Below are 16,191 nucleotides of genomic sequence, written 5' to 3'. Positions count from 1 at the left end.
ATTTTTAGATTAAAAGAAAGCATAAAAATATTCAAAATCCAACACCTTAAATGACTTTATTACGGCCATTAATTAAGATTTAAGAACAAATTAGTAGTGATGGAACGTGGAAATTGTTATTAGACATTTATATTATCTCAACTCTCTATTTTGAAAAAGAACAAATTAAAATCGGATCGAAATCATTGACATTACTTTCAAGTTTCCTCTAACGGGGCACGCCCCCTTATTTTCTTCTCTCTTCCTCTGCAAATTTTAATTTTACAATACATTTATGCATTTTTATGTGTATTTGCATAAAATAAAAAGAGAGAGGAAGAAGAAGAAGAAGAAGAGGTGGAGAAAATTGAAGACTCAACCCTAAGATATTTCCATACACATTGACTTTAATCTTTTCAATCCTTCTCTTGCCCCGTCCAAATATGTTTATTTGTTACAGAAATACCATTTGAACATATGTAACAATTTCATTTCATATGGAATAGAGTAACTTAGGTCAAAATCAATCGTTATCCCTTTCGTTTTATACATTAAAAATAACAATTCCTATTTCGATTTAATGCATTTTCCACCAAGATACCTTGAACATGTCACGTTCATCTCCTTAATTTTCTTCATTTTTCTGTTTTCTCCTTGTCTTTGTGATCCAAGAACTTCTGTTGCTAATATTTCTTGTAAACCTCGTACAAATGTGTCAATTAACAGCGATTTATTCCCAAAATACATGGAAATCATGGGAACTCTCAATGATTTCATTTCGGAAAATAAGTCAGCAACATATTCCGTGAGCTCTACTTCACCTGATATTTATGGATTAGCGAAATGCCATAACGATCTTTCTCAGGACGAATGCAAACTTTGTTTCGTCGAAGCTAAGGATAAGCTCAACACATGCATTCCTGCACCTGGTGGCTCTGTTTATCTAGACGGTTGTTTTCTCAGATATGAAAATTATGATTTTTTCGACGAGAGCGTGCAGAAGAATTCTTCTAGTTTTGTTTGTGGTGTTCCGACGGATATAACGAATGATCAGTATATGAAAAGGGATTTTGCAGCAAGAGTGGATCGTGCAATTGCGAATGTCACAAGCATGTCTATAGTAAATAAAGGATTTGGGGCAACGATTGTGAAAAGCGGGCTGCTTGCTGTTTATGCATTAGGCCAATGTTGGGATTCATTGGACGTGGAAATATGTACTAAGTGCCTGAATAATGCTGGAGATATGATAAGAAAATGTTTGCCTGCTGCAGAAGGAAAAGCTATGAATGCTGGTTGCTATTTGAGATACTCTTCTAATAAATTCTTCGGTGATGGAGCACTAGTCCTTGCTGATAAAGGTAACAACAACAAAAATTACAAGTCGCATAAGAATAAAAAAATTGCTAGATTGTCAAACATTAGTCGAGGGAACGAGTTGTTTGTCTCTTTATGTGGTTTCGGTAATCCTTACATTATGAACTAGATTTTTGCTTTGAGTTAGGCCTAAAGGCCATATTATTAACACGGTATCAGAGTCAGGTTCATTCCTATTCTTGGTTTACCTGACATTGGGGCTCCACGTTATATTGTCTATGGTCCAAATGTCCAGTCCTGAGGGGTGCTGGGGAGTGTTTGATAGTGTGACATTAGTTGAAGGAATGAGTTGTTGGCTCGTTATATGATTTTGGGCAATGCTCACATTATGAGCTAACTTTTTTGGGTTGAGTGAGGACTAAGGTCCATTTTCTTAACAAATTCAATCGGCATTTGGGTATTTCTAGCTTACTTTTGATCTCTTGTTCAATTTTTCTTTCCCAGGACCAACGAAGCGTAAGAATATGTGGATAATTGCAGCGATTGTATTATTGACTATCCTGGGAATATTTGCTATTTTAGGAGCTTTTTTAGGCTATAGAAGATATTCTAAGGAGCAAGGAGGTATATTCGTTAATTCACATTCTGTTCTCTTCAAAATCTTCAATTCTCTATTAATTTCTGTTTGTTCATGTTCTGATGGATCTTCTGGTTATTCGTGATATACATAGGTACAAAGAGGGTTCATAAGATTCCACGGGCTCTTGAGACATCGAAACTAAATTTCAAGTACGAAATGTTAGAAAAAGCAACAGGCGGTTTTGATCCGTTAAACAAGTTGGGCCAAGGGGGATCAGGTTCAGTATATAAAGGGATTCTTCCTGATGGAAAAACTGTTGCTGTAAAAAGATTATTGTACAATACGCGCCAATGGGCAGAGGAATTCTTTAACGAGGTCAATTTGATCAGTGGTATTCAACACAAGAATGTTGTGAAACTCTTGGGTTGTAGCATAGAAGGACCAGAGAGTCTTCTGGTTTTTGATTTTGTATCTAACAAGAACCTTGATCAAGTGCTTTTTGGTAACAATACTTGATGTTTAGCCTAAGTAGCTATATTTTATTTTACCTTTTCTTGGAGCAGATACGATAATTTGATTGCTTTTTCTTGAAGATAAGAACAAACGTCAATTTTTGAGCTGGACGGAGAGGTTTCAAGTCATATTGGGAATAGCAGAAGGGCTTGCTTATCTGCATGAAGGAAACAAAGCAAAGATAATCCATAGAGATATTAAAAACAGTAATATTTTGGTCGATGAACTACTCATCCCAAAAATTGCTGATTTTGGACTTGCTCGACGTTTTGCTCCCCATAAAACTCATGTCAGTACTGGAGTTGCAGGAACCTTGTAAGTTATCAGTATTCAAAATACGTAGTTTCAAGTCTCTCCAAGAGTACATTTCAAGAGAAATATTAGTACTTGTTTTTTCAAAAGAACCCTTCAGAAGATTGAATACATTAATTACTTATCCAAAAATACTTAATCAGCTGAAGATATGCTAAAGGGCTGATAATATGATTAAATCTTGCTGTAGGGGATACCTAGCTCCTGAATATCTTCTTCAAGGATGTTTAACAGAGAAAGCAGATGTTTATTCCTTTGGCGTGGTGGCTATAGAGGTCGCGTGTTGTATAAAGAACAATGTCTTTGTGAGTGATTCCGGATCAGTTCTACAATCTGTAAGTCTCAAATCCATCTTCATTTCATGAGTGTTGGAGACATAATATAATTAAATAATTAAAAGTCTGCTCTCTCTGACAGCTTAAGCTTTTAGACGAGTTGGTCACACAATTCGTGTTGTCCTCCTTTAATTGTTGCAATTGTTTTGTCATTACCTGAGCATAAGTTTTTACCTCTTGTATTAGGTGTGGAGAAACTACAAGTTGAATAAGATTACTGAGTCCATCGACAGCAGGCTGATGAGTGATTTTCAAGAACAGGAGGCATCACGCGTGCTTCAACTAGGGCTATTGTGTACACAAACCAGAAGATTTTCGCGACCATCTATGTCTCAAGTGGTAAGAATCCTAAGAGACAAAGAAACTGAAGTTCCGGTGCCTATGCAACCTCCATTCCAAAACTCAAGTTTACTAGCCCCTCCAGATACAACAAGTAGGTCTTCATTAACTAAAGATAGTTTGTGCTCAGAATGGTATTCTACTGATGCAATGTCTATTCATTCCTCTGAGTTTGCTAGTCTATCTAGCTCTCAATCAAGTGATTTTTCGACGAGTGAAAGCAGTACACTTCTGAAAATACCTTGAGATTTTGGTTGCCATTATTCATGGAATTACATTAGTCCTCTCCAGGGCAATGACCCAAGATCAACGATTTAGAATCAACCCCTATTTTGTGCGTATGTAAACATTCAGAGCTGTGATTTGTAAATCACGTCGTTGGTTTCATTGGTGTAACTGTAACTATAATTCAAGAGGATGAAATAGATTGAATCAATAGAGCTGTGTATGGGAATGTACATTGCCAGTACTGGAAAATGCAATTCAGAGTCTTGTCCTGATATAATGGTCGTAGTAGCTGATAGCTACTCAGACCAGTATTGTCTTTCAACAAACAGAAAATACATGGTGTGGTAGAGGCATAAAACATGCTTCTTGTCCTAATGGGCTCTAGCTTTATGCAACTTCATAAAAGAGGCAATTTAAAGGGGTTTTCCAGCTTTTTAATTCAAAAGAGAATGTTTATATACTTTTAATATGCGACCAATCTCATTCAACTGATAAGAAAAGAGATCACTTTTACCCCACGAAACTATTTACATCTGATAGCCGCATTAATATATAAAATTTATATACTTTTTGTATATAACGCATAGAATTGTATATATATAGCGGCTATACAATGTTATTTTCCCTAAAAAAAATTAGAGTATACAAACAAATACGGACTAGAAGACAATCCATCATTCAAAGAGAAAATGGATACAAGAGATCTTTTGCAAAGTAATAGTAGAACCTTTTTAAGCTGGATTGGATGATGAAGAAAACTCAAGCCCCAAATATGATAAGGTGGACTTTTGTGAAAACCAGCAACGAACCTTTGGTTGGAAATGACACCCGGTAGCCATTTTTAAATATGTTGTTTGAAATATATTTATATTTTATAATATATTTAAAAATTAGTCAATTCGCTCAAACTTTGAGACACAATATCCAGAAGTTTGAATTTTGAGGTTTAAACTCTTGGACATCCTCTCCTAAAGTTTGAAAATTGTGTCCAGAAGTTTGAATCTTATGTCCTCAATTTGATATTAGCGGTTCAGAAATTCGGGACACTTAATCCTGAATTTCAAATTAGCAGCTCAAACATTCAAGACACTAAGTCTTGAAGTCCAAATTCAGGATACTTAGTCCTGAAATTTGGGTGAGTTGGCTAATCTTTAAATACATCATAAATTATGAATATATTTTAAACAATGGGCGTAAAAATGGCTACTGGTGCACTTAGCCCAATCTTTGGTAGCTCAAGAAAGATAAGAACTATTTGATAAAGCTATTGATTTATTTTCAATTTAACTTAAAAACATATTATTTTTTCAAAAACTCATTTTTCTCCAGTAAAAGAAAATTTTTGAATACAAAAGAAAAGTTGTGCCTAGTGTAAATAAAAGAAAATTTTTACTCGATAAATAATTTTTTTACCAAACACACAAGTATTGCTCGTTAGTTTCTACCTTTTAAATTAAAAGGCAGAATTGGGAGTCGCCCCGGGACGGAGCACTCGTAAAACGCTCCTGAGCTTATGTGTGGGGCTTAGTTCCGTGAGACTTACGCCTCGGTCATCGGGGTTTACGCCCCGGACACGCCCAACGCTCAGCGTACTAGGCTTGCCTAATAGAACATTATGCAATTAAATGTAACTAACCTTGTAAATCCTCAAATTTTCTTAATAAATCGCTAACTATTCAAAATTACTTTTTCCTTAATCTTAATCATTAAGTTGAGAGTATTTTATATCATAAATAAAATAAAAATTATTGTACGTTATCCACTAAGATTGTTATGATAGTTAATTTTAAATAAATCTTTCATTTAAAAAGTATTTATTTATTAACTTTTTATGTCTTTACTATATAATAGTGCATTATTTTTTATAATTATTTTTCTAAATATTATTTTTTTCACGTTTACGACATGCAATACTTAATAATTTAATAACTCAGTATTAGCTAGTAACTATTTACGAATAATTAGTTATCATGGTATTGTATGGTGAATTATGTGTCACTTTATTAACTTGTTGAAACTTAAAAATAAATTATTCTAGAGAATCATATTGAAATTGTGAATTATGTTTTTATATTAATTCTCTTTCAAGTAGAAAGCATATTAAATAAAAGGAGTATTTAAGAAAAATATCAAATTATAATATCGAAATTCTTTCAAGATTCATTAGTCCTTAAGATATATATATATATTTCGTATCGAATACATTACTTTTGATGTTTGAGTTGTAACGACGTTGCAGCTAATTTGCATATTATGACATATGTCATACTTTTAGTATTATTCATAGTTGAATTATAATTTATAAATATTTTAAATAGGTTATTTGTTATAATTTTATGATTTTAATGTAATTTTTATAATTATTTTTTATTTTATACTATTTTAAAATTCTTGAAATTAGTAAAATTTAAAAATCCGTGGTACTTACACCCCATGTCTCAGAACTCAGGGCTTACGTTTTGAAATCGCCTCGTCAAAGGTAAAACGCCTCGCCTCACGCCCCCACCTTTTAAAACATTGGTTTCTACTTAATGGAGTTGATCTTGAAGTCTTATTTTGGAATATATAAATGCTAAATTGGTAATGCTACAAACTTTATAAAGGAAGCACCCCAATTAAATTCCCTAACTCACGAAATTTTCCATAAAAATCGATAGAAACAGATTCTTCCTAAGATTTAATAGTAGAGTATCTATTTTTGGAGGTCCTCATATAGTAAATTAATTACAGCTGCCAACCATGCATGGTCCTGTACTATTTTATGAATAAAACAAATAAGCGTCCACTACACAATACTATTATATATATGATATAGATCTCTCTAGTTTAATATATATCTATTTGTTTAATACTGTGGCAGACCAACTTGCCTGCCCAGAATTATGATATTTTGTATTTGAGTGTTTTGCCCGTTGCCCTTATTCCTAAGCATGTATCATAGAATACTCTATATAAGGCAAATAAAACCCTAGTGAAAAGCCTCATTGAGTTCGCCTCCCTTTGTTCTTTCTTTTTTTCTGATATTTTTTTTTTCCATTTATAGCAGTTTTTGTGTTTCACTTGAGGATTTTTATTAGAAGTTCATCTCTTTTGCAACCTAAGTGTAAGTCAATTCATAGCTTTGTGTTTTACACTTTAATATCAACTGTTTTAAAATCTTGAGTTTTACGTCTTCCTTCAAACTGTATCAATTTTTTCGTGTATCAATTGATTTACTCATTGAAAAATATTATATATGTGCAAAATCTTCCATCCGCTTGCTAAACAATAATGAGCAAAGTGGCCATCTTTTGCGCAAAGGGAAATCATGCTTTAAATAATTAAGCACCCTATACCTATATGGTGTGTTTTTGCTGGATCTAAAAGGTTTCACATTATCTATAAGTTTGACCTTCCTAGATTCAAAGAGCAGAAATTGTTTTCTTTTACTTTCTTTGGATATAATTAGCAGTATAGAGTAAATCAAATTTAAATCAATTACTCTGTATGAAATAGATAAAAAGAGGGCCAAAATCTGGCCACCCAAATGCTAGCCTAGGGTACAAATGTTTCGAGTCTTCATATTGGTAAGATTCGAGGTGATGGTCAAGGTTACAATAACAATAATATATGTGTATTCAAATATTACTTCTATTTTGTGAAGGTGTATAAGTTGTTTTCAATAGACCCTCTGTTCAAGGTATATAAACACTTTAAATCAATTATGGAAAACACCTCGCATCGTAGCATAATTTGGACGAATGGATGATAGCAAGTTGTTTTACAATAATTTTGTGTGACAATATGACAAATTTTATTTTGTGTCTATACAACTTACATTAGTTGTACGAGTTTTCTTTTTGTCTCACAAATTTGTGGACCCCAATCTTATACTTCTGAGTTCATAAAAATCTGAATCCATAAAACTATGAGAGTTATCTCATACAACTAATGGCAGTTGTGTGAGACATAAAATAAAATTCTTCGTGTCAATACATATATGGACACAAACAGTCAAATGCTTTGTCAATGTTTTACTAAGTAGTTAGGTAGGGCGTTATAATAAAAGCTTCAATACCTTAAACGTAATTATTTGTATATATATATATCCAAAAACCTTTTTACAACTTAAATTCAAATATTACCTTTTTGAGATATTATCAAATATATGTCGAAAACGCCCAACATAAAAATTATGTACATAACACTAATTAAGAGGCTGTTCGGCCATGAATTTTTTTTATTTTTTGCGAAAAGCTTTTATTTTTTTTCGAAATTATTGTTGCCATAAAATTTTCAATTTTCACTCAATAAATTCTGGAATTTTTCAAAAATTTAAAAAACTCCAAAAAATTATTTTTCAAAATTCACTTAAATTACTCACAAAAATTCAAAAACAACCAAAAATTATACTTATGTCCGAACACAACTCTAATTTTTAAATAGAAAAAGAAATTCACTCTTTTGCAGAATTTTACAATTCTTATATCCAAACGCCCACTAAAAGAAGGGTCATAGGGGACTTTTTATCCGGTCTGTTTCTCGCACCTGGTACGCCTCCAAATATAACAAGTTCCTGTGGTTCTCACTAATCAAGGCCTATTACCCTTAAAATAAAAAATTTATATCATGGTTTATTCAGTAAACGTTGAATTTTTTTTTTATTGTAACATTTGAATAGGGGATTTTGGAAATAAAAATTAATCCGGTTGTTTTCCTGTACATAATTTTATCATGCTAAACACAGATAAAGTTTAAATTGTCCACTAATCCCTAATTACAATCCACTTTGAAGGTTACTAATCACATCATCTTAAGTCACAACTCATTCCGAGTGTTTACACAAAATCACTTGTTAGAGATTTCATATAGCTAGGTTTACTTCTTCTTGTCCTCAGCAAAATAATTATAAACATCATATTTCATTTTGATCATAATTTTAAGGGCCAGTTTTACCATAAAAAAATATTCAGTTTTTTCGAAATTTCTTTCACTTTTTTCGAAATTAGCATTTGTCCATGAAAATTTTAAATTTTCACTTAAAGTTCGATTTCAGAAATTCCAGAAATATGTTTTAAAATTTTCGCTTCAAAGCACTCACAAAAATTTAAAAACAATTCCAAATTGTGTTCATGTCCAAACACAAACTCTTTCAGCTTGAAATTCTTTTTCACTTTTATTCCAGAATTTCACATTTGTTATGTCCAAACGCCACTAACTCTCAAATGTTGAGCCTTAGAGTTTGAGGTCCTGAACACTAACATTTAATTTTAAAATAGTACAGAATTAGCCACACAGGAGAGCATTCTCCAACCACATACACATTTGAACGACTGCGGTAGCCACAGAACCACTGTGTCAACGAGACGTTGCTAAGAATTAAGAGAAAGTTTACCCATAGTCAAGTTTAAATACACAGTTTAAAAGCATAGCTAATATTAGAGTGGAGCTGGATATTTCTTTGCCTGCTCCTTCACTCGTCTCTTGTACTCAGCTTTATCCTGCAAAAAATGATAGCCACATTATTTTTAATGACAATCACATCTATTCGGTCAATTCAGCTAAATCTAGGAACACTCTTGTCTCGAATCTATGAGGTTATTTCCATACAAAATTATATCACCAAATGCATAATTTTTATCATAACTGCAAGAGGGAAATTAAGGATTTTTTTCACTAGAAATTAAAATATGAATCCATTTAATCATCACTTCCCTTCTACAACCAAGTATTGGCTAGAATTACAAGTATCATGGATTTCAAGTACCCTACAAATTGGTTGTTACTAGGCAATATGCATAGATGATTCAAATACGGCAATTGACAACATTGTAAGGATTAGATATAAGAAAATAATCTGCGAAAGTGTTGAATGTCAAAAATTTAAATGCCAATTTGTGGGAAATTGACCAAATACACGTCAATCTCAAGTACAATACCTGCATAAAGAGCTTATTACAGTCGAATTGAGCTGCAGAACTGGGATTTGGCTCGTCGAGTAATTCTTGGATACCCACCAAAATTTGTTTAACTGTAATCGCTGGACTCCACCCCTAAAGAAAGGTAATTGCGACTTTAAGAATCCATAGATTCAATTGAAAGCTGTAAATACCAATCAGCAACACACAAAATAACACAATGGCAGCAACAAGTACTTACATTGTTTGGATTGAGGATAGACAAACATACATCTCCTGAACCATAGACATTAATATGAAAGAAACCTTGAGGAAACTTGCACAACGGGGGTTGGCTAGGATAGTCTTCACTGAAGTGCATCGTCAGTGGATAGTGACCTCCCTCCCAGTCAGTCTGTGCCAGTCGCAAAATTTGTAACATTATTCTTGATAATCAATTGAATGAATAGGGTGAAGAGAGGGGAAATAAGGGATTTGAATTACAGTAAACACAAGCAAAATGCCGTACCAGGAAAAACCAACAATATCTAGTTTTAACCCAATCCCTAAATTTCCAAAAAAGAAACTAAAAGACTTGAAAAGAAAAGGCAAATGATTCAGTAACTCAAGAGTCAGAGAAAGAGAGCGCATTTTCACAAGCAATGTGGGATAGATTGTGCGCGGCCTGTTGCTCAGTCCTACTTTTTGGGGCAAACAACATGAACTCTGATTCGATCCAAATATCATTGCCAAGGGATTCTCTGTATCCCCAAAATTCTAAGTGTACTCCAAGGACTTGAATGTCCATCGCGCAACAATAGCAAATTGATTCAGGTCTAAATTTAACACAATCATTCATATCATCACTATTTACACCTCTAAGATTGATCAAATTGATGAATACTTAGCAGATTTCGTGCTCCCGTGGATTTCAGTCATTCAGCTGTTTCACCTGGAAGTAATGAGAAAAAGGACATATTTCAAACACCATGAAGCCAAACTTTCTCTTTCGTCCAAATGTCCTAAAAGTTCTCCAGGTACAAAATTGTTACTCTTGACACAAAAAAAACAGACCCCATGTTCAGTTTCCAGTTGGCATGTTCATCCCTTAAGCAATAAGTGGATGCTGGATGGTGAACTGGATTGGTCACTTATAAAGGGCTAGCAAACGTGGTATCGGTGGTTGCAGTGCCCTAGTTGAAACTGTTTGTAGATCCAAGCCTCAAAGTGAAAACTTTAAGCCCAAAGCTAGTTGAAACTGTTAGTAGACTCAACCCCATGAGTTCTATCGGAATTTGCATTCCTTACAAAAGGACAAGGCAACTCAATAAAATTAGTGGTCTAAAACTAAAATTTAACAAGAACTTTATGCCTTTTTAATAGAATATATATACATGTCCCACACATATACAAAAGTTAGTTTTGTCTTTTCTCATATTTGTTGTTTATAGTGTAGTATTCATAAAGCATTTTAACTCCACCTAGTACACACTACCCTCCCCAGAACCCACTACGTGGGTTTATACTGGGTATGTTATATAGTAATATTATTTGTATTAGTACATATTAATTTAAGTTATACAAAAGATTTGAGTCATGTGCTTGCAATATATTACTTTGGATGTTATAAAAAAATTATTTACTAATATGAAAATTTAACTATAAATTTATAAAATATTTCTACTGCTAAAAGTTGGTAGTTTTTCTTTTTCTTTTATATAAAGATTTTGTACTTTTTTTTACAAACTTCAATATTTTCTAAGAGAAAACAACAACAATGACAACAACAGCAGACCCAATAGTTTCCCACAAGTGGGGTCTGGGAGTAAAATGTACGTAGCCTTTCCCCTACCCCTGGAACGGCAGATAGGTTGTTTTCGATATTGTCTAAGAGAAAACAATTAGAAAACTAACTATTAAAATTTTTTGGACCACAAAATTTGGGAGCCTAAAGCAAATGCTATACTAGCCTTTCCCCTTCTGCCAAGGGTTCTCAGTCTTGAACTTGGGACCGGATCCTAAGCTCGAACTTGAGACCTGGGTACTTACCTCCAGCACAACCTTTGATAAATACATTTTGGGTCCACAACAAACATAGGACAAGAAAAGAAATCCCAGTAGCATTGGCTTTTGATCTTTACTTAAAATTTAACAACAGGGGCAGTGAAGAAACAATGGAAGAAACTTACCCCACGTTTACCAGGGATAGTACAATGCCAAACCATCAAATTGACAGAGCCATCAGGACCAGTCTCCGGCTTTGCCACAAAACCCTAACAATAAAATTGACATAAGCAACAATTAAACCCCATTAATGTACACTTTTATTTTAGTTTTCCATCCCGTGTTTGATATCCGCCTGAGGCCTGAATAATTTAGATTCGCGCAAGAAAGTCCCCTTTGGGGGTAAAACATACCCTGCCAAAGGTGATTCCATTTCAGGCTAGGCTCGAACCCAAGACTTTTGGTTAGGTACAGAGAGGTGCTACCACGCCACAAACCTTTGGTGTTTAAAAAGGAAGAAGTTATATAAGCAGAAGTAAGCTGTTAAGAAACGCACATATGGGTGATTCTTACGCCATGCTTTCCTCTCCTCAGCCAGACGACCACGCGCAATTCCGCCAACCATGTTTCCTTCTATCAATAATATCACAAGCTAAAGGCTTTTCCTTCTTTCTAGGAAAACTAAAACTTGAGATTGAGTTATAAGTTAATTTTTCTAAGAAACCAGGGTGGAACGGGAAACCAAAGGGTATTATTTCTTGGGAAGCCAAAGGGTTTTATGCACTCTTAGTAGGCGTTTGGACATAAGATTTGTAAAGTTTCAAAAAATGGTCCAAAAAAATTTTCGAGTGAAAATGGTATTTGAAATTTAGAGTTGTGTTTGGATATAAATTTCAGTTTAGATTATTTTTGAAAGTTTTATGAGTGATTTGAATAAAAAAATTAAAAAATAGTTTTTTAGAATTTTTAAAAATTTCTAAAATGTATTTCAGCTGAAAATTAAAATTTTTACTACAAATGCTGATTCTGGAAAGAACAAAAGGTTGTTAGTTTATTCTGTTTCTATTTATTAAACCATTCAAATTTCAGCCGCGTACAAGATTTTTCCCTCACAAAAAGACAAATTACCCGCATGTGTGCTTCACTAATTCAATATGATAACAAATGGATACTCCCATTTCTGACTTCCACGCTGCCATCACTGGCAAAATATTAGTAATTGTAAAAAACATTCAGTCATCAATCAGGTGGATTGGAATAATTTTGTTAGGACAGTAAAAATCAATTTTCTCGGCTTTGTCAATATCTTCAATAGTTTGGTTTGAGAGTTGTTAGATGTTTGCCGTAATTTTCTTATCATATTTGATTTTTCTATTTGTTGAAGAAAAAGACAATATAATTACCTTAATTGGGTTTCCTTTTTGTAGAAGAAAATTATAATTCTCCTATACTTAGTTTTGACATCCAGTTTCGATCTCTCATCTTTAGGAACATGCACACAAGCTTTACACCTAAAAATTCTCAAGTGATTATAAGAAACATCTTTGGCAAACCAAACTCTGTCTGGGACATCACCATCCAAAGCAACTGCAGGAGACAAATTGATAACATAGGCAACAGTGTTAAGTGCTTCCGCCCAAAAATGTATTTGGAAGTTTAGCCTCTGAAAGTAAGCATCTAACTCTCTCAACTAGAGTTATATTCATCCTTTCTGCCAAACCATTCAATTGAGGTGTCTTGGGCGGAGTTTTCTGATGACGAATTCCTTTTTCCTTGCAATAGTTATCAAAGGGACCACAATATTCACCACCATTGTCAGTACAAATACATTTTAATTTCTTCCCCGTCTGTCTCTCAGCTAAGGCCTGAAATTCCTTAAACACGCTAAGTGCTTGATCTTTAGATTTCAAAGAATACACCCAGAGCTTACGAGAATAATCATCAATGAAGGTCACAAAGTAAAGTGCACCACCTTTTGACTTTACTTTAAAGGGACCACACAAATCAGGTGTCACACAGAAGCTAACAGTGGTATCAGAGCCTTGGTTAATTATTCGGGTTGTTACGGAATTGAGGCGAATATGAGCAAGATGATATGTCTAAATGAGAGAAATTATAATGTTTGGAGAAGCAAGATGAAAGACTTGTTGTTCGTGAAGAAGACGCATCTACCCGTTTTTTTAGCTCATAAACTCGAGAGTATATCCGATGAAGATTGGAATTTCGAGCACCAACAAGTATATGGATATATACGGCAATGGGTTGAAGATAATGTTCGCAACCATATTGTGAACAAGATACATGCGAAATCATTGTGGGAAAAGCTAGAGACTCTTTATGCTTTAAAAATCGGGAACAACAAATTATTTCTGCTAAAGCAATTGATGACCTTTAAATACAAGGAAGGCAGCCCTATCCTTGATCACATAAATGATTTTCAGGGCGTCCTTGATCAGCTATCTAGAATGAGAGTTAATTTTGATGATGAGATACAAGGACTTTGGCTTCTTAATACTCTGCCAGACTCTTGGGAAACTCTTCGTGTTTCTTTGACAAATTCAGCTCCTGGAGGTAAGGTGACCATGGAATATGCCAAGAGTGGTGTGTTGAACGAGAAAGTAAGGAGAAAATCTCAAGGTTCGTCCTCACAAACAGATATCTTGGTTACAGAAGACCGGGGGAGAGATAGAACAAGAGGCTCAAGGAATAGAGGTAAAAGTAGAAGCAAGTCAAGGTCCAAATACTATAATATTGCATGCAACCACTGTGGCAAGAAATGACACATCAAAAGGTTTTGCCGCAAGTTGAATCAAGACACTAGAGAAGGAAAGAAAGCTGAAAATAACGAGAACAATGTTGCTGCTATTGTTCGAGATGACCTTCTTTTTGCTTATGATGAAAACGTCATCAATTTGGTATCCCATGAGACGAGCTGGATAGTAGATTCTGGAGCTACCTCACATGTCACACCAAGAAAAGATTTTTTCTCATCTTATACTCATGTTGATTCTGGAGTGTTAAAGATGGGCAATGCCAGTGAAGTTAAGGTGTTTGGTGTTGGCACAGTTTGTTTGAAAACTAATAATGGTTCAACGTTAGTTCTTCAAGATGTCAAGCATGCTCCAGACTTCCCTTTCAATTTGATCTCCGCAGAAAGATTAGACGATGAAGGTTACCATAATGCCCTCTTTAATGGCCAATGGAAGCTCACCAAGGGCTCGTTAGTAGTAGCTCGAGGAGTAAAGTCTGGTCAATTATATGTGACAGAAGGCTCTATTCTTAATGACTCCATAAATCTGGTGGAAAGTGATACTTTATCAGAATTGTGGCACCGAAGACTGAATCATATGAGCGAGAGGGGGATTACGTGTTTGGCTAAGAAAAATTTACATTCTGGAGTGAAACAAGCAAAGTTGAAAAGGTGTATCCATTGTTTAGCTGGCAAACAGAAAAGGGTTTCCTTTCATAGCCATCCTCCCTCAAGAAAGCCCGATTTATTGGAGCTAGTATACTTTGATTTGTGTGGTCCCTTTAAAGTAAAGTCAAAAGGTGGTGCACTTTACTTTGTGACCTTCATTGATGATCATTCTCGTAAGCTCTGGGTGTATCCTTTGAAATCTAAAGATCAAGCACTTGGCATGTTTAAGGAATTTCAGGCCTTAGCTGAGAGACAGACGGGGAAGAAATTAAAATGTATTTGTAGTGACAATGGTGGTGAATATTGTGGTCCCTTTGATAACTATTGCAAGGAAAAATGAATTCGTCATCAGAAAACTCCGCCCAAGACACCTCAATTGAATGGATTGGCAGAGAGGATGAATAGAACTCTAGTTGAGAGAGTTAGATGCTTACTTTCAGAGGCTAAACTTCCAAATACATTTTGGGCGGAAGCACTTAACATTGTTGCCTATGTTATCAATTTGTCTCCTGCAGTTGCTTTGGATGGTGATGTCCCAGACAGAGTTTGGTTTGCCAAAGATGTTTCTTATAATCACCTGAGAGTTTTTGGGTGTAAAGTTTGTGTGCATGTTCCTAAAGATGAGAGATCGAAACTGGATGTCAAAACTAAGCAGTGCATCTTTATTGGTTATGGTCAAGATGAGCTTGGGTATCGTTTTTATGATCCAGTTGACCGAACCACGTTAAATATTTGTGTCTCTTTTGGTATATTTCTCCTTTGTTGTATGATTTATCGTCGCTCAATATTTACTTAGCTAGTTTCCGTATGACACCTGATTTTTACGGTCCTAACAAGTGGTATTAGAGCCAGCTTCGAACGAGGTTCAAGACAGGTTCATCTTGGCGGGTTCAGTTCTAGCCGCAACATATTTGACGATAAGCGTGATTTTTGTCTGAGAAATTTGACCAGTGTGCTACGCACGTTGAGAGAAACTTTGTGGTGGAGATTTGGAGATGCAACCTGTTGAAAGTTTTGTGAAGAAGTTGGATCAAGTTTATTTTGTCAGAAAATTCCGGCCAAGGGGGAGAATTGTTAGGTGTTTGCCATAATTTTCTTACCATATTTGATTTTCCTATTTGTTGAAGGAAAGGGCAATATAATTACCTTAATTGGGTTTTCCTTTTTGTAGAAGAAAATTATAATTCTCCTATACTTAGCTAGTCCTTTTTCTTGTAGGAAAAGGTTTGGACTTCTATAAATTGAGGATCCGTCCTTCTCATTCAGCAGCATCCACAATGTAGCCATAGGGGC

At 34.6% G+C, this 16,191-nt stretch overlaps 2 protein-coding genes across 2 annotated transcripts; one reads left to right on the top strand and one right to left on the bottom strand.

The window, feature by feature from the left end:
• Window positions 1-174: 174 nt before the first annotated feature.
• Window positions 175-4,018, top strand: LOC107807972 (cysteine-rich receptor-like protein kinase 1). The gene is made up of 6 exons (XM_016632450.1): window positions 175-1,337; window positions 1,798-1,917; window positions 2,025-2,375; window positions 2,467-2,701; window positions 2,889-3,033; window positions 3,220-4,018. Exons 1-6 carry the CDS (start codon window positions 560-562, stop codon window positions 3,616-3,618), a joined length of 2,028 nt encoding a protein of 675 aa, XP_016487936.1. The 5' UTR covers window positions 175-559; the 3' UTR covers window positions 3,619-4,018.
• A 4,711-nt stretch (window positions 4,019-8,729) lies between these two features.
• LOC107807970 (SUMO-conjugating enzyme SCE1-like) lies at window positions 8,730-12,268 on the bottom strand. The gene is made up of 5 exons (XM_016632448.2): window positions 12,037-12,268; window positions 11,666-11,749; window positions 9,739-9,891; window positions 9,519-9,632; window positions 8,730-9,080 (listed from the first exon to the last, which is right to left on the bottom strand). Exons 1-5 carry the CDS (start codon window positions 12,103-12,105, stop codon window positions 9,018-9,020), a joined length of 483 nt encoding a protein of 160 aa, XP_016487934.1. The 5' UTR covers window positions 12,106-12,268; the 3' UTR covers window positions 8,730-9,017.
• Window positions 12,269-16,191: the final 3,923 nt, after the last annotated feature.

This window comes from Nicotiana tabacum, chromosome 6 (assembly GCF_000715075.1).
Source record: "Nicotiana tabacum cultivar K326 chromosome 6, ASM71507v2, whole genome shotgun sequence".
Taxonomy (NCBI): domain Eukaryota; kingdom Viridiplantae; phylum Streptophyta; class Magnoliopsida; order Solanales; family Solanaceae; genus Nicotiana; species Nicotiana tabacum.
Note: the sequence above shows the minus strand (reverse complement) of the source record. Positions and strands in the feature narration are given on the sequence as shown.